The sequence below is a fragment of the Arvicola amphibius genome, chromosome X (genome assembly GCF_903992535.2).
Source record: "Arvicola amphibius chromosome X, mArvAmp1.2, whole genome shotgun sequence".
Taxonomy (NCBI): Eukaryota; Metazoa; Chordata; class Mammalia; order Rodentia; family Cricetidae; genus Arvicola; species Arvicola amphibius.
In genome coordinates, this window is record NC_052065.1 from 35,703,316 (window position 1) to 35,726,261 (window position 22,946).

Sequence of the window (22,946 nt, forward strand, 5' to 3'; positions counted from 1 at the left end):
TCCTTTGCTTTACAGAAGCTGCTCAGCTTCAGGAGGTCCCATTTATTCAATGTTGCCCTTAATGTCTGTCCTGCTTGGATTATACGTAGGAAACGATCTCCTGTGCCTGTATGTTGTAGAGTACTTCCCACTTTCCCCTCTGTCAGGCTCAGTGTGTTCCAATTAATATTGAGGTCTTTAATCCATTTGGACTTGAGTTTTGTGCATGGTGATAGATATGGATCTACTTTCATTCTTCTACAGGTTGACATCCAGTTATGCCAGCACCATTTGTTGAAGATGCTCTCTTTCTTCCATTGTGTACTTATGGCTCCTTTATCAAAAATCAGGTGTTCATAGGTTTGTGTGTTAAGATCCATGTCTTCTATTCAATTCCATTGGTCGATTTCTCTGTTTTTCTGCCAATACCAAGCTGTTTTCAATACTGTAGCTCTGTAACAGGGCTTGAAGTCGGGGACGGTAATGCCTCCAGAAGTTCCTTTATTGTATAAGATTGTTTTGGCTATCCTGGGTTTCTTGTTTTTCCATATAAAGTTGATTATTGTCCTCTCAATTTTTGTGAAGAATTTTGTTGGGACCTTGATAGGGATTGCATTGAATCTACAGATTGCTTTTGGTAGAATTGCCATTTTTACTATGTTGATCCTCCCAATCCACGATCAAGGGAGATCCTTCCATTTTCTGGTATTCTCTTCAATTTCTTTCTTCAGAGACTTAAAGTTCTTGTCAAATAGATCTTTCATTTCCTTTGTTAGAATTACCGCAAGATATTTTATGCTATTTTTGGCTATCATGAAAGGTGATACTTCTCTGATTACCCTCTCTGCTTCCTTATCCTTTGTGTATAGGAGGGCATCTGATTTTTTTAGTTGACCTTGTATCATGCCACATTACTGAAGGAGTTTACCAGCTGTAGGAGTTCTTTGGTGGAGTTTTTCGGGTTGCTTATGTACACTATCATATAATCTGCAAATAACGAAAGTTTAACTTCTTCCTTTCCAATTTGAATCCCCTTGATCCCTTTATGTTGTCTTATTGCTATTGCTAGAACATCAAGCACCATATTGAAGAGATAAGGAGAGAGTGGACAGCCTTGTTGTGTTCCTGAATTTAGTGGGATGGCCTTGAGTTTCTCTCCGTTTAATTTGATGTTAGCTGTCGGCTTGCTGTAAATAGCTTTTATTATATTTAGGAATGACCCTTGTATCCCTAATCTCTCCAAGACCTTTATCATAAAGGGGTATTGAATTTTGTCAAATGCTTTTTCAGCATCTAATGAGATGATCATATGTTTTTTTTTCTCAGTTTATTTATATGATGGATTATATTGATAGATTTTCGTATGTTGAACCAGCCCTGTATCTCTGGGATGAAGCCTACTTGATCATAGTGGATAATTTTTCTAATGTGTTCTTGGATTCGGTTTGCCAGTATTTTATTGAGAATTTTTGCATCAATGTTCATGAGTGAGATTGGCCTGTAATTCTCTTTCTTGGTTGAGTCTTTGTTTGGTTTAGGTATCAGGGTAACTGTAGCCTCATGAAAGGAATTTGGCAATGACTGTTCTGTTTCTATATTATGAAATACCTTAAGGAGTATAGGTATTAGGTCTTCTTGGAAGTTCTGGTCGAATTCTGCATTGAAATCATCTGGTCCTGGACTTTTTTTGGTAGGGAGGTTTTTGATAACAGTTTCTAATTCTTTGCGACTAACAGGATTATTTAGATTGTTCAACTGGTCTTGGTTTAACCTTGGTATATGGACTTATCTAAAAAAACGTCCATTTCTTTTACATTTTCCAATTTTGTGGCATACAAGCTTTTGTAGTAAGATCTAATGATTCTCTGAATTTCCTCTGTGTCTGTGGTTATGTCCCCTTTTTCATTTCTGATCTTATTAATTTGCATGTTCTCTCTCTGCCATTTGATTAGTTTGTCTAGGGGTTTGTCAATCAAATAGACAAAATTCAGCACAATCTGAAGGAGCCCGCACTCTCTTGTAGAAATCCTCAGACCTGCCTGGAGGGCAGCCTCTCACCCTTTGAGTGGATGGTCTTAGTACAGGAACAGGACACTTGAATACACTAGGGAAGGCTTGGGAGAGGCAGGGACGTGAGTACCAAAGACACCACTGCCCCAGGAGCTGGGGGAGGGAGGCTGTGCTCTCTTCCAGGCCTGGTTTCCCCAGGGTTGCACACACTCACCCTTCCAGATGGAACTCCACCGCACCGGATCAGGGATTCCTGGTAGCCTAGGGATGCAGCAGGGACAAAAGGCAATTTTCTGATTTCTTACAATTTTTGTTTTCTTTTCCTCCATTTTTCAAGGGAATTTTTATTTACTCTTTAATTGCCTCAATTATCTTCATAAAGGTATTTTACAGCCCTCTTTTCTGCTTCATTTATGTTGAGATATTCAGGTCTTGCTGATATAGAACCATTGGTTTCTGGTGGTGCCATATTGATCTTTATGTTGTTGTATGTGTTCTTACACTGTTGTCTACCCATCTCTTCCTCTAGTTTTTAGAGGTGAGGCCTGTGCTTCAGGTTGTTTCTCGTACTCCAATTGGTGTAGTTGGTGACTGTGCCTCCATTGAGCATTCTTCTAGTAGCAAGCAGGTCAGAGTTTCTGGAAAATGCTCCTCCAGGTGCAGGTGACCCCTAGGCTCAGGTGTTTGCTCCTTCAGATGCAGACAGAATCACAACTCTGGTCATTGCTCCTCTTGGTGCAAGTGGGTCTGTGTCTCTGGTGATTGCTGATGCAGTGTGGTATCTTATACAGATGATGGCACAGCATGCTGGCTGGAAAACAGGTGTTCCATCACAGAGGGACTGCTTGATATAGTTTCTGGAAGCTGCTGCTATAGATTCTCCAGGGCCACCAAAGTAGCCGTTGTATTCCCCCTCTGATGCTTCTATTCTGGGGCATGGGCCACCATTGCAGCACTCCCTTCCTTTCCAACACTTCCTGGCCTGGGCTGGTGTGACCACCATGTTTCCTGTATCTTTGAATCTTAGAGGCCAATGTTGGTACCACTGTTGCTTTCCCTCTCTCTTTGATACATCCTGGCTAGTGCCAGGGCCCCAGCCATGTGCTCATTCTCCCTCCTCTCTCTCTCTCTCTCTCTCTCTCTCTCTCTCTCTCTCTCTCTCTCTCTCTCTCTCTCTCTCTCTCTCTCTCTCTCTCTCTCTCTCTCTCTCTCTCTCTCTTTCTCTCTCTCTCTCTCTCTTTCTCTCTCTCTGACACTTCCAGGCCAAGACTTGGCCCCTTCTGTGCTATCTTTGCCCATGATACTTCATGGAAGGGTGGGGGCATATTGCTGTCTCTCTCTCTCTCTCTCTCTCTTTCTCTTTCAGACATGGGCTAGTGCCATGCTCCTGCTCTCTCTGAGACTTCCAGGCCAGGGCATAGCTGCCACTTTCCTAAACCAGCAAAGCCCCTAACAGTAGCACTAAGAAAATGACATCCCTAACCTCCATACAAACAAATACAATTTTGTGCTCATACTAATGGAAAAGTATATTATTCACCTCTCATAAAGGAAACTTCTGTTTTCAATACATTGAACGATTGCAGAAAACCACAGTCAATCTGAAGGTGTAGATGTGGAGCCTAGTCAAAATAGATATATATAAAAGCATTCCCATACTTAAAGTTCAGAGAATGCTGTGTAAAAGAGGTCAGAAAATAGAATGAATCAGAGCATAAGGGAGTTTGGTCTGTGTTTCTTTATGCTGGTAATATCAGAAGCTACCCCCAGAGTGTCATCAGCAGAACAAGGATGACAACCACAATAGGTATGCCAAAGTAGATTAGGAAAACATTATGTGGTCTCAGCCCTACAGATATAACTTTATGCAACTAGTGAACATGAAGGTTGGGAGATAATAAGTTTCCATGGGGGGAACAGAGTAATTGGTTATTTAGTACTAAATGGTCAGCGTGGAAACACATAATTAACATTATACAGGATGAGCAAAAATTATTTATTTATTTGGACAAAATATGAGTAAACAAACACAAATAATTAAGTAAGAACAATTCCAGAAAAAAGAAGTTATGAATTTGGAAGAGAGAACAGAATGTATATGGGATAGTTTTGACGGGGAAAAAAAAGAAAAGAAAGTGAAGAAATTCTATCATAATCTTAAAATGTAAATAGAATAATAAAAACCTGTCTGGTACTGGCAAAGAAAGATTTATAGACCAATAGACTCAAGTAGAGGACCCACATTTAAGTACTCATTATGACAGCTATAGGGACCTTAGCAAAATGCAAAACACCTACACGGGAAAAAAGACAGCATCTTCAAGGAATGCTGATTAGAAAAGAGGTATCTGCTTGTAGTACAAGAAAATTGGACCAAATCTATTACTTTTCACAAAAATTCAATACAAGTGGATGAAAGACCTCAATCTGTAATCCTGAAACAGTAGAAAAGCTAGAAGAAAACATAGGCAGTATCTTACAAGTTATAACCCCATGTATCATATTGGATCACCATAGCTTAATATTAGAATTCAAAAACAATTTAGAAAGCCCACAAACACATGAAAACTAAACAAAGCTCACCTGAATCACCAATGGGTTAATAAGAAATGAAGAAATTAAAGACTTCCTAAAATTAAATAAAAATGACCACATAACATACACAAATTTATGGGACACATGAAAGCACTGTTAAGATGAAAGTTCATAGCACTAAAATGCTACATAAAGAAGCTAGAAAAATCCCACAATAGTGATTTAACAGAACACCTGAAAAATCTAGAACAAAAAGAAGAAAACTAAACCAGGAAAACTAGATGTCAGAAAATAATCAAATTTAGAGATGAAATCTTCAAAAGAGGATCAAAAAATATATACAAACAATCAATGAGACTAGATTTGGTTCTTTTAGAAAATCAAGAAAATAGAGAATACTGTATTCAAACTAACCAAAAGGAAAGGAAAGAATATGCAAATTAACAAAATCACAAATAAAAAGGGAGACATAACAACAGACACAGAGAAAATCCAGGGAATCATCAGGTCATATTTTGAAAACCTGTGCTCCAAAAAATAAGAAAACTTACAGGAAAAGGACAATTTTCTGGGTAGATATCAAGTACCAAAATTAAATCAAGACCAGATAAGCAAATTAAATAAACATATAACTGCTAAAGAAATAGAAATAGTCATCAAAAGGCTCCCAAACAAAAAAATCTCAGGACCAGATTGTTTCATTGCAGAATTTTACAACATTTTCAAAGAAGAACTAATACATATTCTCCTCAAATTTTTCCACACAATAGAAACAGAAGGAAAATTACCAAACTCTTTTTACAATGCTATGATTACCCTGATACCCAAACGAGACAAAGACATTACTAAGAAAGAAAATTACAGAGCAATCACACCAGGAATATTGATGCAAACATACTCAATAAAATACTGGCAAATCTAATTCAAGAACACATCAGAAAAATAATCCACCATGACCAAGTAGGCTTAATCCCAGATATACAGGGATGGTTCAACATATGAACATCTTTCAATGTAATCCACCATATAAAACATACTGAAAAAAAAATGATCATCTCATTAGATACTGAAAAACCATTCAACAAAATTTAATGTCTCTTCAGGAAAAAGGTGTTGGAGAGAACAGGGTTACAAGAAATATACCTTAAAATAACAATAATAGTAATAGTAATAATTAATAATAATAATAATAATAAATATCATGCATCAAGCCAACAGCCAACATCAAACTAAATATAGAGAAACTCATAGTGATCCCACTGAAATCTGAAACAAGACTAGGTTGTCTATATCTATTCAATGTAGTAATTGAGGTTCTAACACAGCAATAACACAAAAAGGAGATAAAGAGGTTTCAAATTGGAAAAAATAAACCATGAGAAAAAAAAAGAAATTATGAAATAACAAAAAGGAAAAAAAAAAGATTTTAGGCATTGGTGTGCTTTAAGTTCACTGGCAATAACAACGAGGCCATACCATTCTTGCTTGTGTTGCCAAGGATACACTAAATATTTGTGATGTAAAAACTGCCATGGAGAAACCCAGGGAACGTGCTTTGCAGTTTATTTACAAGAGAAGCATGTCCTGCTGGCTACTGTTATCCTAGAATCATGACAATTAAATGATATTTTCTTTTCTTTTTTTTTATTTTGCAAATATATACTTTATTTCTTTTTTTAACATAAACATAAGAAACCCATTTTCAAAATTTATAACTGTAGTCCTTTGCATTACAATGAATTGAAAGTTAACATTAAGTGTATAGTCTTCATGATGAGCCAAACTATGACCTGTGGTTTTGAACTATCCCTGCCCTACTAGTAATTACCATAAATCTCATATTTTTGCTTTTAGTATAGATGCGAACTCCATATGTATTTATTCTTTTTTTTTCCTCATGGTTTTTTTTTTTATATTTAAAAATTTCCATCTCCTTCCCTCCTCCTCCCCCCTCCCTTCCCTCCTCCTCCCCCTTCCCTCCCCTCCTTCTCCCCCTTCCCTCCCCTCCCCTCCACCCATACCTCCCCTCCCTCCCTCTCAAGGCCAAGGAGCCATCAGGGTTCCCCACTCTATGCTAAGACCAAGGTCCTCCCAACTCCCCCCAGGTCCAGGAAGGTGATCCACCAAGCTGAGAAGGCTCCCACAGAGCTCGTCCATGCAGAAGAATCAGAGCCCAGAGCCATTGTCCTTTGCTTCTCAGTCAGCCCCCGCTGTTGGCCACATTCAGAGAGACGGGTTTGGTCGCATGATCCATCAGTCCCATTCCAACTGGAGTTGGTGATCTCCCATTAGTTCTGTCCCACCATCTCCATGAGTGAACGCACCCCTCTCCTTCCTGACTTTCTCCCTCATGTTCTCGCTCCTTCTGCTCCTCATCAGGACCTTGGGAGCTCAGTCCAGTGCTCCAATGTGGGGCTCAGTCACCTTCCCCATCTGTCGCCAGCTGGAGGTTCCCTCACGGTCCTTACTTTCTTTCTCATGTTCTCTCTCCTTCTGCTCCTCATCAGGACCTTGGGAGCTCAGTCCGGTGCTCCAATGTGGGGCTCTGTCATTTTCTTCATCTATCGTCAGGTGGAGGTTCTACGGTGATATGTAAGAAATTCATCAGTATGGCTATAGGAACTGGCCTTTTCAGGCTCCCTCTCCTCAGCTGCCCAAGGAACTAACTGGGGGCGTCTCCCTGGAAACCTGGGAACCCCTCTAGGGTTAAGTCTCTTGACAACCCTCAGGTAGCTCCTTAAATTAAGATATATGCTTCCCTGCTCCCATATCCACCCTTCCTATATCCCAAGCACCCCATTCCTCCGAGCTCCCCCCGTTCTCCCCTTCACACTTTTCTCTCCCCATCTTCCCTTGGCCCAGTCTTGCCCAACCCTCAAGTTCCCAATTTTGCCTGGCGATCGTGTCTACTTCCAATATCCAGGAGGATTACTATATTTTTTTTTTGGAAGTTCACCTTCTTATTATCTTCTCAAGGATCCCAAATTTATAGGCTCGATGTCCTTTAATTATGGCTAGAAACCGATTATGAGTGAGTATATCCCATATTCATCTTTTTGGGTCTGGGTTACCTCACTCAGAATAGTGTTTTCTATTTCCATCCATTTGCCTGCAAAATTCAAGATGTCATTGTTTTTTACCACTGAGTAGTATTCTAGCATGTATATATTCCACAGTTTCTTCATCCATTCTTCCACTGAAGGGCATCTAGGTTGTTTCCAGGATCTGGCTATTACAAATAATGCTGCTATGAACATAGATGAGCATATGCTTTTGTTGTATGATTGGGCATCTCTTGGGTAGATTCCCAATAGTGGAATTGCTGGATCCTGGGGTAGGTTGATCCCGAATTTCCTGAGAAACCGCCACACTGCTTTCCAAAGTCGTTGCAGAAGTTTGCATTCCCACCAGCAATGGATGAGTGTACCCCTTACCCCACAACCTCTCCAGCAAAGGTTATTATTGGTGTTTTGGATTTTAGCCAATCTGACAGGTGTAAGATGATATCTCAAAGTTGTTTTGATTTGCATTTCCCTGATAGCTAGGGAGGTTGAGCATGACCTTAAGTGTCTTTTGGCCATTCGAACTTCTTCTGTTGAGAATTCTCTGTTCAGTTCAGCGCCCCATTTTTTAATTGGGTTACTTGGCATTTTACCATCTAGTCTCTTGAGTTCCTTATATATTTTAGAGATCAGACCTTTGTGAGTTGCAGGGTTGGTGAAGATCTTTTCCCAGTCAGTAGGCTGCCTTTGTGTCTTAGTGACAATGTCCTTTGCTTTACAGAAGCTGCTCAACTTCAGGAGGTCCCATTTATTCAATGTTGCCCTTAAGGTCTGTGCAGCTGGGGTTATGCATAGGAAACGGTTCCCTGTGCCCATTTGTTGTAGAGTACTTCCCACTTTCTCCTCTATCAAGCTCAATGTGTTCAAATTAATATTGAGGTCTTTAATCCATTTGGACTTGAGTTTTGTGCATGGTGATAGATATGGATCTACTTTCTTTCTTCTACAGGTTGACATCCAGTTATGCCAGCACCATTTGTTGAAGATGCCCTCTTTCTTCCATTGTGTACTTTTGGCTCCTTTATCAAAAATCAGGTGTTCATAGGTTTGTGGTTTAAGATCCGGGTCTTCTATACGATTCCATTGGTCAACTTCTCTGTTTTTATGCCAATACCAAGCTGTTTTCAATACTGTAGCTTTGTAATAGAGTTTGAAGTCAGGGATGGTAATGCCTCCAGAAGAACCTTTATTGTATAAGATTTTTTGGCTATCCTGGGTTTCTTTTTTTTCCATATAAAGTTGATTATTGTCCTCTCAATCTCTGTGAAGAATTTTAATGGGACCTTGATTGGGATTGCATTGAATCTATAGATTGCTTTTGGTAGAATTGCCATTTTTACTATGTTGATCCTCCCAATCCACGAGCAGGGGAGATCCTTCCATTTTCTGGTATCCTCTTCAGTTTCTTTCTTCAAAGACTTAAAGTTCTTGTCAAATCAATCCTTCACTTCCTTGGTTAGAGATAGTCCCAGATATCTTATGCTATTTGTGGCTATTGTGAAAGGTGATACTTCTCTGATTTCCCTCTCTGCTTCCTTATCCTTTGTGTATAGGAGGGCGACTGATTTTTTGGAGTTGATCTTGTAACCTGCCATGTTACTGAAGGAGTTTATCAGCTGTAGGAGTTCTTTGGTGGAGTTTTTGGGGTCGCTTATGTATACTATCATATCATCTGCAAATAATGAAAGTTTAACTTCTTCCTTTCCAAATTGAATCCCCTTGATTCCCTTATATTGTCTTATTGCTATTGCTAGAACTTCAAGCACTATATTGAAGAGATAAGGAGAGAGTGGACAGCCTTGTCGTGTTCCTGAATTTAGTGGGATAGCCTTGAGTTTCTCTCCGTTTAATTTGATGTTAGCTGTCGGCTTGCTGTAAATAGCTTTTATTATATTTAGGAATGACCCTTGTATCCCTAATCTCTCCAAGACCTTTATCATAACAGGGTGCTGAATTTTGTCAAATGCTTTTTCAGCATCTAATGAGATGACCATATGGTTTTTTTCCTTCAGTTTATTTATATGATGGATTACATTGATAGATTTTCGTATGTTGAACCAGCCCTGCATCTCTGGGATGAAGCCTACTTGATCGTAATGGATAATTTTTCTAATGTGTTCTTGGATTCGGTTTGCCAGTATTTTATTGAGAATTTTTGCGTCAATGTTCATGAGTGAGATTGGCCTGTAATTCTCTTTCTTGGTTGAGTCTTTGTGTGGTTTAGGTATCAGGGTAACTGTAGCTTCATAGAAGGAATTAGGCAGTGACTCTTGTGTTTCTATATTATGAAATACCTTAAGGAGTATAGGTATTAAGTCTTCTTGGAAGTTCTGGTAGAACTCCGCCTTGAAACCATCTGGTCCTGGGCTCTTTTTGGTAGGGAGGTTTCTGATAACAGTTTCTAATTCTTCGCAACTAACAGGACGATTTAGAGCATTTACCTGGTCCTGGTTTAACTTTGGTATATGGTATTTATCTAAAAAACTGTCCATTTCTTTTACATTTTCCAATTTTGTGGCATACAGGGTTTTGTAGTAAGATCTAATGATTCTCTGAATTTCCTCTGTGTCTGTGGTTATGTCCCCATTTTCATTTCTGATCTTATTAATGTACGTGTTCTCCCTCTTCCATTTGATTAGTTTGGCTAAGGGTTTGTCAATCTTGTTGATTTAATCCAAGAACCAGCTTCTTGTTTCATTGATTCTTTGGATTGTTTTCTGTGTTTCTATTTTGTTGATTTCTGCCCTCAGTTTGATTATTTCCAGTCTTCTACTTCTCCTAGGTGAGTCTGCTTCTTTTTTTTTCCAGAGCTTTCAAGTGTGCTGTTAAGTCACCAATGAGTGCTTTCTCCGTTTTCTTTAAGTGGGCACTTAGTGCTATGAACTTTCCTCTTAGCACTGCTTTCATTGTGTCCCATAGGTTTGAGTATGTTGTGTCTTTGTTTTCATTAAATTCAAGAAAGACTTTAATTTCTTTCTTTATTTCTTCCTTGACCCAGGTGTGGGTCAGTAGTTGACTGTTCAGTTTCTATGAGTTTGTGGGCTTTCTGGGGGTAGCATTGTTGTTGAATTCTAATTTTAATCCATGGTGATCCGATAAGACACAGGTGGTTACTAATATTTTTTTGTAACTGTGGAAGTTTGCTTTGTTACCAAGTATATGGTCAATTTTTGAAAAGGTTCCATGAGCCGCAGAGAAGAAGGTATATTCTTTCCTATTTGGGTGGAATGTTCTATAGATGTCTGTTAAGTCCATTTGGTTCATTACCTCCATTAAGTCTTTCAATTCTCTGTTAGGTTTCTGTCTGATTGACCTGTCCATTGGTGAGAGAGGAGTGTTGAAGTCTCCAACTATTAGTGTGTGTGGTTTGATGGCTGCCTTGAGTTCTAGTAATGTTTCTTTTACATAAGTGGGAGCTTTTATATTAGGGGCATAGATATTCAGGATGGAGACTTCATTCTGATGGATTTTTCCTGTTATGAGTATAAAGTGTCCCTTTCCATCTCTTCTGAATGATTTTAGTTTGAAGTCAACTTTGTTGGAAATTAGTATGGCCACACCCGCTTGTTTCTTAGGGCCATTTGCTTGATAAACCTTTTCCCAACCCTTTACTCTGAGTAGGTGTCTGTCTTTGTGGTTGAGGTGTGTTTCTTGTAAACAGCAAAATGTTGGATTCTGTTTTCGTATCCAGTCTCTTAGCCTGTGCCTTTTTATAGGTGAATTGAGTCCATTGATATTAAGTGATATTAATGACCAGTGGTTGTTAACTTCAGTCATTTTTAGTAGTAGAGTTTGTGTGTTTCCCTACTGGCTACTGTTATCCTAGAATCATGACAATTAAATGATATTTTATTTTCAAAAAAAAAAAAAAGAAAAAGAAATCAAAGTCTCACTATTTGCTGATGATATGATATTTTACATCAGTGATCCCAAAAATTCAATCAAAGAACTTCTACAGCTCATAAACACCTTCAGTAATATAGCAGGATACAAGATTAACTAAAAAAATCACTACCACTTAGTAAATGGACACTGTTTTATATATATATAACATGTTTGGGAGTGATTCTTTACATTCCATGTTTAAAATAAAATGTCAAGATAGTTTTGTTGTAATTCTTATTTGAATTACTTGTGGTAAGACTGATGCTGTCATATTAGAATCCTCCCCACTGATTTTGATTACTACTGAATCACTTTTTCAATTCCGTTAACCAGGGCCAAGTGCAGCCCTTTCCCTGCATCATTTCTTTTATTAATCTTGGTCAGTCTAAGAGAAGTAACATAAAAATCTCTGAGTAGTTTTAATTATATTTCCCTGATTACTAACTATATTGAACACTTTAAATTGTTTCTCAGACATGTGTGCTTCACTTTCTGAGAACATATTTAGTTGTATAATACATGTTTGATAAGGAATTATGTGTTTTCTTGATGTTCATTTTCCTGAGGAGGCAAAGAAATGAGAATTCCTGACTTTGTAGGCGGGTCAACCAGATAGGAAGTAGAGGTGGGGTGATGAGAACAGGAGAATTCTAGGAAGGAGGAAGCCCATTCCTTCCATTCCTGCCCAGACCACCGAGAAGTAAGACATATCCTACCCATATGAGACAGGTACCAAGCCATGTGGCTAACATAGATAAGAATAATGGGTTGATATAAGTTATAAGAGTTAGCTAGAAGCCTGAGCTAATGGGCTAATCGATTTTATAACTTATAGAGATCTCTGTGTGACTTTCTTTGGGACCTTGATGGCTGTGGGGTACAGGGAAGAACAGAAACCCCGAGAGCATGCCCTCGTGTTACAGAATGACACCCCCGTGGATAACTGCATCCACAGAAAGCCTGAGAAAGCTTGGGAAAGAATAGAGTAAAGCATGTTTTCTTGGTAGCAGCAATTTCTCAAGTCTGCTCTTGCTAGCTAGAGGCAAGCAAGCACTCTCATCTAAGAGAGGCTTCCTGTCTCAGCTTTAGCTGCAAAACCTTGCAGCTCTTTTAGGAGGTCCTGCTATGAAACACTTAAATGGTGTTGATGAAAAGCTGAATGCATGCTTTTTGGTTTTCAGCTCTAGCAGGAAAAAAAAGCTGTGCCATTTTTAAAATGCCGGCATTCTGGGCTGTCCTGACAGTGCAAACTCTGACTCTTTGAGATGGAAGGGCTGGCTACAGAGAGAGGACTTGAGTGTTGTCTGTGCACATACTGTTGCAGCTTCCTTGATGGCAGGGACCTTGAAATGCCATAGAGTTGTGGTGATAAACATGGCTACAGCAGGTACCTCTGCCCACGGGGCTGGAAAGTTAAGGAATGGGCTGGATCCAGCCATCAAAGCCACGGCTTTAATCCTCTCCATAAAGACTCATGTGGTCAGAAAAAGAGAGATATACAGTAAAGAAATATTCAAAGATGAAGAAAACCTCTAAATGATTTACAGTGTGTTAAAATATATGCAGGCTAAAGGTTAAAGTCCTTAAAAATAAAAAAGAAAGAAATAGAGTAGTAGGGTGTGGCAGTACACACCTTTAATCCCAATACCTGGGAGGCAGAGGCAGACAGATCTTTGTGAATTCAAGGTGTGGTGGAAGATACCTTTAATCCCAGCACTTGAGAAGCAGAGGCAAGTGGATCTCTGTGAGTTCAAGAACAGCCTGGTCTACAGAGTTATTGCATGACAAAGATATACAGAGAACCTGTCCCAAAAAGTAAAAGTAAAAATAAAAGAAATAGAGGCTAAAATAAAGCTGCATAATGATGGAAAATACACAGAGAATCTTGATACTGTATGCTATTATGCTCTCTTTGAATTGTTTGAATGCTGAGGAAGGAGCAACAGCTGCTAAAAGATATTTGTTTATAAATGCTGCTAAATTAATACAAGATAGGTATTTTGAAAATAACTTGACTTCAAAATTGAAGTCAAAAGGTATGTTACTTTGGAGAAGAGATTTTGCTTTCGTTTCCACAGGAAATGAAAGACTGTGGATTCATTCTGAATTAAGAAAAATCAGGTTCATTCAAGGAAGAACACCTGAGAAATCTCTAATAAGAATAGATGGCCCGATATCAGAGTTCTACATCCAAAACAGATTCAGGTCTGCTGACTGAAGTGATCAAGACTCACAGGATACTCCAGTCAGAACTTGATGATAATTTTTTTAGGTCCCCATAAGATTATTAGTACCCCAACCAGCAGAAAGTAGCCTGGAATACTATGCCCACATTCCCAAAAAATGGACTATGGATATTTTCCTTTGTTTCTTTTAAAGGTGGAAGTGTCTGTATTCTATCAATCATGTTTTGAATAAATGATTATTGGCCAGACAGGAAATATATGGGGGTCAAACAGGAAGTAGAAGTGGGGCAATGAGAACAGGAGAATGCTAGGAAGGAGGAAGCCCATTCCTTCCATTCTTCCCAGATGACCTAGAAGCAAGATGTAACCTGACTAGCTGAGAAAGGTACTGAGCCATGTGGCTATCATAGATAAGAATAATGGGTTGATATAAGTTATAAGAGTTAGTAAGAAGCCTGAGCTAATGGGACAACCAGTTTTATAACTTATAGAGATCTCTGTGTGATTTTCTCAGGGACTAAGGAGCTGGGGGACCAGGCAGGACAGAAACCCCAATGAGTCCAGCCCTCATGTTACACTCTATGTGCATGTGTGTGTGTACTCATGAATGAATGTATGTGTGTTTTTGATGGGGATTAAATTAATATTGGCTATATATAACATGTTTGGGTTCCTTTACATTCCATGTTTAAAATAAAATGTCAAGAGAGTTTTGTTGTAATTCTTATTTGAATTACTTGTGGTAAGACTGATGCTGTCATATTAGAATCCTCCCCACTGATTTTGATTGCTACTGAATCACTTTTTCAATTCCGTTAACCAGGGCCAAGTGCAGCCCTTTCCCTGCATCATTTCTTTTATTAATCTTGGTCAGTCTAAGAGAAGTAACATAAAAATTTCTGAGTAGTTTTAATTATATTTCCCTGATTGCTAATGATATTGAACGCTTTAAATTGTTGCTCAGCCATGTGTGCTTCACTTTCTGAGAACATGATATTTAGTTGTATAATACATGTTTGATGTTTGATAAGGAATTATGTGTTTTCTTGATGTTCATTTTCATGAAGAGGCAAAGAAATGAGAATTCTTGGCTTTGTTAGCTTGTAAAACTGGCACCTTTTGGAGTCTTCAGACTGTTATAAGAACATATCTGCAGAAACAATGCATTCAGCAATTTGATGAAGGAAGATTATATCTGGTCACCTTAAGTGTACTGCCAAGTGGGTCTGGTATTTAAATGATCTCAAGTAGTGTTGTTTAAGCAATTACAATTTGGAAAACAATTAGAAATTACACTGGTTAATGAAAAGAACAATGGTAGCTGGACATATTTATAGAACAATGGAAGATTTATATTCTACAGTTCAGTATGTAAGTTCAACTAATCACTTTTGAATTATCTCTCAGATTGTGCATACTTTACCCATGTTATCAATATGTGAATGGTGGGCCTTAGAACTTCCATGCCATTTGAGGGCTTGCCAGCTTAGAAAGCAAACATTGATAGTAAAAGAAGTAGCGATATTTCTTTTACCTCTAAAATAAGACTACTTATAAGTAGTAAGTAATTGAAGACCAAGAGGTACATTGAACACACCAAAATGTCAGAAGATGCCTGTCAATTATTTTTACTAAATAACATTGCTTTACAAGGCACAGAGTGAAAATTTAAATAACAGGATTTTTCAACAGAATATTTTGTCATTGTTTCTTATTCATATCTCTTGCTTATGAATATTAATGTACTTTGCTTTCATTATATCTTTAAATTTCATGATACTGGACGTAACAACATTGTCTAATATCTTTTGTTTTTCCTTGTTACAAGCCCTCGAAGAAGATTGCATTTGCCTTTTCTAATTTTATAGCTAACCACATTCCAAGGAATCATTGTAATACAAAGAGAAAATCATAATAAACACATGCATATTTTAGGGCATGGTATTTATGGAATATCATTCTCACGAGTTCATTCTCCAAATGGGAGTGACTCATATGTATACTAATTAAGCATATCTTGACCCATTTGCTTCCTGAAGTATTTAACAAAAGATAATCCCCTCAGATGGACATTTGAAAACATATTTTATCCTCTCTTTTAAATAATGTGTAACATGGAGGCAGACCCAAACAGTTTGTTCTGTGAAATATTTAGAGCATTAGGACTGTTCAACTGAAAATCACAACTTTCAGCTGAAAGTAAATATGTAGCACAGCATAAAATTCACTTCTACAGTGTTCTTGCTCATAAACTTCAGTAATTAATGCAGATATTATTTGTTACACTAGAGTGGTTATTTTAATTAGCTTAGTGACTGTTTATATGCTTTTTGAATGAGATCCCTTTCACAAGGTAATATTGCTTCTTGAAACACTTTATTTAATTATTCAAAATGTAGGATGAGCTCACAGATCATAAAATGGGGAAGGAAAGGAAAGTCAGGAGTTTGGTATGTAGTATTCTGACTTCACAGGAGAGGGGAGAATTCATTTAAAAAGAAATGCTGATTTATATGTAATGCTGTTGCGATGGTGAAGAGGATAAGATGCATAATTCCATTCTTCCTGTCATCTCTGCTGACATGAAAGCAAAAATTAAAACATGATTGAACAGACCGGAAAGACTTCATTATTGAGAGTTCACAGAAGCAAAATTAAATATAACAATATATTGAGTATGGGGAAGAGATTGTACACAAATAGTTCCTTTCCTAGAACTCACCAATATGTTGTGCTTTGAATTGTACAGGAGCACAGTTGACAGAAAATAATGACATTCTGTAATGCTACATAAAAATTTATATTGAAAGGTTTCAAGGAATATCCTGAAAGATCAACATGCTTTACTGTATCTTTGACAAATAATACACTACAATCATATGTAAAGTAAGATTTTTCAAATGACAAGACATATTTTCTTGATGGGATATTGCTCAATATAAAAATATTAGCAATTCTGAATTAGATAAAATCCTTCACATTGTTTTTAAAATAAAAATATTCTATCCTTCATTTCTATCACTATAAGAATTTTTGCTTTAAAAGATACATAATATCCTGTCTTGATTTTGCCAATTTTGAATTCATTTTTTCTTTGGTCACATATTTTTTATAAGTTTTTATATAATAAGCACAAATTCATTCAATATCAAAATGGTTATGCCTGACTTCTGTTTCTACTCACCAACAGAAGGTAGTTATTGAGGACAAATATCTGTAAAATAATATAAGTAAGATAAAGAGTGACATAAATGTTCTCATAACTTGGGGGTGGGGTGGGATGGGGTAAGGGGAGATGGGGAGAGCAAAGTGTGAAGGGGAGAATGGGGAGAGCTTGGGGGAATGGGATGGTTGGGATAAAGGAAGGGTGGATATGGGAGCAGGGAAGTATATATCTTAATTAAGGGAGCCATTTTAGGGTTGGCAAGAGACTTGACTCTAGAGGGGTTCCCAGGTGCCCAGGGAGATGCCCCCAGCTAGTTCCTTGGGCAGCTGAGGAGAGGGAGCCGGAAATGGCCAGATCCTATAGCCATACTGATGAATATCTTGCATATCACCATAGAACCTTCATCTGGCAATGGATGGAGTTAGAGACAGAGCCCCACATTGGAGCACCAGACTGAGCTCCCAAGGTCATGATGAGGAGCAGAAGGAGGGAGAACATGAGAAAGAAAGTCAGGAATGCGAGGGGTGCACCCAGCCACCGAGATGGTGGGGCTGATCTAATCGGAGCTCACCAAGGCCAGCTGGACTGGGACTGAAAAGGCACTGGATAAAGCCGGACTCCCTGAACATGGTGGACAATGAGGGCTGCTGAGAAGCCAAGGATAATGGCACTGGATTTGGATATTACTACACATACTGGCTTTGGGGGGGTGCCTAGCCTGTTAGGATGCTCACCTTCCTAGACCTGGATGGATGGGGGAGGAACTTGGACTTCCCACAGGGCAGGGAACCCCTACTTCTCTTTGGACACGAGAGGGAGGGGGATCGGAGGGGGGAGAGAGAGGTAAATGGGAGGAAGGGAGGAGGCAGAAATTTTTGATAAAAAAAAAGAATATGAGAACAGCTCCCCAAGGATTATTTCTGGAAATAGTAACTGAAATATTGCATATGACTAGATATAATCTGAATCAGTAATATTACTGAATATATAGATAGATAAGACTCACTATATATATACATGAATATACATTGATACACAAATACATTTTATATATGCGTGTGTGTGTGTGTGTGTGTGTGTGTGTGCAACGAGCAAAAAAAAAATATTCAATGAGGTTACCTGTAGCCAGAACATTTCTAATGTTTTCTGTTGGAATGTTCTGTTCCTTGGCAAATTCCTCAAGTTTTTCATATTGTTCAGGAGTCAAAGGTTGACCTTTTCCTACATTGCAAGAATAACAGTGTCACAGACATGTTCAGTAGAATTCTGAAATATTTACATTGCTTCTTTCATGTCCCTCCTTGATAAACAATGGAAAATAAAAACAGCTCCAAATATATTTAATCTGGGTGGATTAATAAAATCAATAAAAAATTTTCTTCAAATTTCATGGATACAATTAATGAAGTCTATATGGTGGTATGATATCACTTTTAAGGGTTTCATGATATATCAAAAAATAAAACAAATTTCCTTGAAAATTCACTCATCTCAATCCTATGTACTTTCATAAACCTATAACACTAGAGAGTCATGAATGCCTGTCAATGGAACCTTCACATTTCTCCCGACTCTATACTCTAGAATTTATGTTTTAATTTAGTACACACTGGGTCAAATCACACCCAAAATTGTCTGAACTTTGAGAAAATAATATTTGCCTGATTCTTTCTAATGAGGAAACATGTACATAAACACTTCCAATAGTCTTCCCCTTTGCTTCCAGTATACAATGACCATGCTACTCAAATTACAATATAATGTAAAAGTTGGTCCACAGAACAATCCGATTGTTATTTAGTGGACAGGAGTTTGGAAATACCATGATAAAGTATTTCGAGGGTGAATTTGACACAATCTTCATTTGCAGGGTGATAACTTTGTTACTATTTCAAAAAACCCACTACCATTCTTACCAACAACAAAAATCAGGTTTGTTGTCCGGCCAGCTCGGTCCACATTCTGACTGATAAAGACTATGTTCTCTGGTGTTGCATACACAGGTTTAAATCTATCATCACCTTCAACTGTAATAACAGAAATATTTCAAAATGAGTGTCACTTAGTTTTCTACTTTGTTTGATGTCACCTTTTGACTAAACATTCATATTGATCCTTACTCTAGCAATTATGTCTGATTTACTATCATATGACACATGTGTGCAAATATATTCCTATAGTCATTCATTTTACATATCCCATCATAATACAATGACCAACATCCCCACTCTTTAAACCAGATAGTGAATCTTAGGTACAGACACATTCCATTTTCTCTGAATTCTTTGCATCAAGACCTGTGGGATCACTCTGTTGGTTATTTTGTCCCCTTTAACCAGATCCTAAAAGGCCACATGTCAATTTTTGGAAACAGTAAAACTCTGGTGTCACACCATGGTAATATTTGGTGGGCAAATGAATACATGTGCAAAGACTGTACTAATTAGAGATATGCATAAAAGTTTTCATCTTGTAAGATTATGGATGCAAAAGATGTAAGAATGAACATTTTAAGTTTACCAGATCTTCATATTGTGTGTGTTTGTCTCTATGTGTGTTTCTGTCTGTCTGTCTGTCTGTCTGTCTGTCTCTCTCTCTCTCTCTCTCTCTCTCTGTGTGTGTGTGTGTGTGTGTGTGTGTGTGTGTGTGTATGTGTGTGTGTTTGTCTGTGTCTCTGTGTGTGGCATTTCCACTTACTGACACTGATAAGTGTATTTCATGGGGAAAAAAAGGATTTTCGGATCTGGTCACTTTTTATTACTGGGCTGCTTTAAATATCAATATAAACTTGGAAAACAATAGGCTTTCCACAAGAATGCACCTTCCCAGGCTGGAGAGATGGCTCAGCGGTTAAGAGCATTGCCTGCTCTTCCAAAGGTCCTGAGTTCAATTCCCAGCAACCACATGGTGGCTCACAACCATCTGTAATGTGGTCTGTCTGATGCCCTCTTCTGGCCTGCAAGCATATACGCAGACAGAATATTGTATACATAATAATAAATAAATATTTAAAAAAGACTGTACCTTCCCTTATTTTAAGATCAAACCAAAGGTCATCCTATGTATAATTCAGTTTAATAATATTGCTATTATCTTAACAATTTTTACAAAATTGAATTAGTCAGTCTGAAATTCTTAGATTTTCTCCTAAATGCTTGTCAAAATTGAAATGTCTCATCCAAAGATCTAAATGTTATGATCTCTATAAAATAAGAGAAAATGAAACTTTAAAATAGTACCATTAATTTAAATTTTCCGTGAATCCGGGATGATAGATAATGCCTGCAATATAAGTACTAGATAGTCTGAGACATGAAGTTTACAAAGGTTTTTGAGGCCACTGAGACCAATCAGTGAATAGCAGGCCTGTTCAATAACAAACCAAGATACTGTATGAAAGAAAAGATACTGAATACTATATAGAAATAAATTTTCATGCAGGAAACTATTGGGAGATATTTTGTTAGCATTACTCACATCTTCATATAATAGTGTTCTTCTCCATGTAAGCTTCAGATGACCTATAATATACTCTAAATTTGTAGCATATCTCAGCTAGTTGGAAGGATTGATAACATTCCAAATAACCAAATTAGATTTAGGTTCATGTACCTATGAGTGGCTGTGGTGTCTATGTATGTGTTCATAGCCACAGTTATTTTTTGTTAATAGAGGAAGCTCCCAGAACCGATACTTACACTGGGTTCAGTACTTGCCATCTTCTTGCATATACCCAGTGATTTTGGTCTTTGAACATTGGCCATTCTCACTAAAAATCAAACAGAGGAACCCTGGTTTATACTTAATAATCTTTAATTCATATTAAAGACCTTCAAGCATTTTAATGAACTTGATGAAGTAATAGTATCTATGAACATTGTACAGAGCTGGAACAGAAGTACCTAAGCTTACCTCACTTCTCCTCATTCTTGTTTATAAAATATTATCCTGTTTGTAATCATAAAAATAAAATTCCTTTATTTGTGGTAATTGTTTTCCAAATGCTATGAAGGTGGTTTTCTTATCCCAATTTCACTATTCACTGAGTATGTCTTTCAATATGTTAATTCTCTTGTTCTACTCCAGTCATAATATGTATTTAGGATTATATGCATGTGTTTTAAGTGATTTAATTTGAAATTGAAAACTTACAATTGTAGCTAGAACATAGCAATGGTTCTAGGCTTTCTTAGTTCTTTTGGCATTATACACTCTTACAATGAACATAGTCATCCAAATATCATAGAGTGTCTTTGAAACTAGAGCATGAAAGAAAATGATTTGCAAATTAGATTTATCTGACCTGTTTGTGGAAGACCTTTTTTTGATGGCATTGACTGAATAATATAATATGTGTGACTTTGAACCAAATGCTCACATACACCTTTTAAATTACTAGAATGAAATTTTTAGAGTCTCCTGCATCTAATAATTGGACACAAAATTCAATCACTGGCCTCCAACCAAAAAGATTTCTAAGGAAACACTCATGGAATTGGAGAAAATATCTAACTTTTGTGTTGTGACTAGAGCTAAACCATCACAGAATAAAATAATCATATTGCTGAAGATGAGGACTTCAATTTCATGACCAAAAACAGAACATTCCCCTATAAGTTTAACAATATAAAATCTGTAAAATGGAAATATTCTGCTTTGTATCCATGGTTGACCATTTGCTTACTTGACGTAAAATGTGACTTCCAATTTATTACATCCCTCACTACAAGTAAGTTCACGAACGTAGAGTCTCAGAGGTCCTTCTTGCTCTATCTTGTCCACATTGTCAGCAGCGATAGCAATGGTATCCCACTTTCCTTCAAGCTAAGAAAACAGCAAAGATCATTGATCTCAATCATTGGAAATGCAAAAGCTAACTAGAAATATAAATAAATAATATTTTCTTTATTACTTCAAGATTATGTTTCTAGGGATGTAGAATAACACAGGGCAATATGATGACTCAATTAACATAGCACATTGAACCTGAACTTTGAGCTGCTGATGTTTTGCCCTCTTAAACTCTGCATATTCAACCCATTGTTATCTTATTTCATTTCTTTCATCCTAGAGAATCAGACTGAAAAGTGTAACTGAGTGAAAGTCAGAAAGGTTATTTCATGAATATGGACTAACTGGACAACACATCACATCCCCAGAAATGTGCTATTGAAGAATATCAAACCTATGCACAGACCAAATGAATTTACCTCTGCATGAGCATGAGCCAGGCCAAATGCCAAAGCTAGCAGTAGAAACTTTACCATGGCGGTGCCTGACTTTGGTCTTCTGCAGAAGCTCAAAATATTGGATGTGAAGGAACTGAACTGACAAAGATTTTTATACAGCTAGTTAGAGGGAGTTTCATGGAATCAACCAATGGTTCTGCACCACAACAACCTGCATGTGTCTAATATTTCCTCTTTGGCCCTGCTGAATAGTGTATGATCTCATATCCCTAAACTAATAAGATTAAGCTAAAGGTCAGATTCTGTTGGGATGATTAATTGAGTGTTCCTGTCAGAAAGAACTATCCTTGGGAGAGCATTTAAGTATTCATTTTGCCTCCAGAACTATACTTGTGGGTAAAGGTCACAATGCATATGCATATGTCATATAAGATTCATTTAAAACTACAAGTGCTTTAAAACACATTTTGAATCTAAGCATAATACTCTGCAGTTAAAAGAATTTAAAACTGTGGCATGGGCTTTATGAGCCAAAGTAACCACACTATTAGAAGATAAGATGTTAAAATTAAAGAAGGATCTCCTATAAGGTTATTGATATGTCCTGTGCTATCTTTAAGTCTTTCCATATATTGACTACATTATTTTTCCTGTATACTGAATTTAAAGACTATGACACAGAGTTACAGGAGATATCACAAAAGCTTAACTGCATGAGTAATAGAAAAACTGCTATTACATGTCCACTGGCAATAAATACAGGTATCATTAATCAGAAGAAACCAAATCAAGTAAAACAGTCTATAAAAATAATGATGTTCAAAAAATTGTATAATGTGGAAATGGACTCTACATTCAAGCTGAAAATAGGTTTACATTTCCTAAAGCAAAAACCCTCCCTGGCCAGTTGACTTCTTTACACATCAAAACCAGG

At 37.4% G+C, this 22,946-nt stretch overlaps 1 protein-coding gene across 1 annotated transcript; it reads right to left on the reverse strand.

Annotated features, from left to right (window-relative positions):
* Nucleotides 1-3,585: 3,585 nt before the first annotated feature.
* LOC119804199 (odorant-binding protein-like) lies at nucleotides 3,586-22,090 on the reverse strand. Its single transcript, XM_042054315.1, is given in 6 exon segments — nucleotides 3,586-3,611; nucleotides 17,943-18,044; nucleotides 18,740-18,850; nucleotides 20,522-20,592; nucleotides 21,508-21,647; nucleotides 22,034-22,090. Coding segments are annotated over 6 exon segments (507 nt in total).
* Nucleotides 22,091-22,946: the final 856 nt, after the last annotated feature.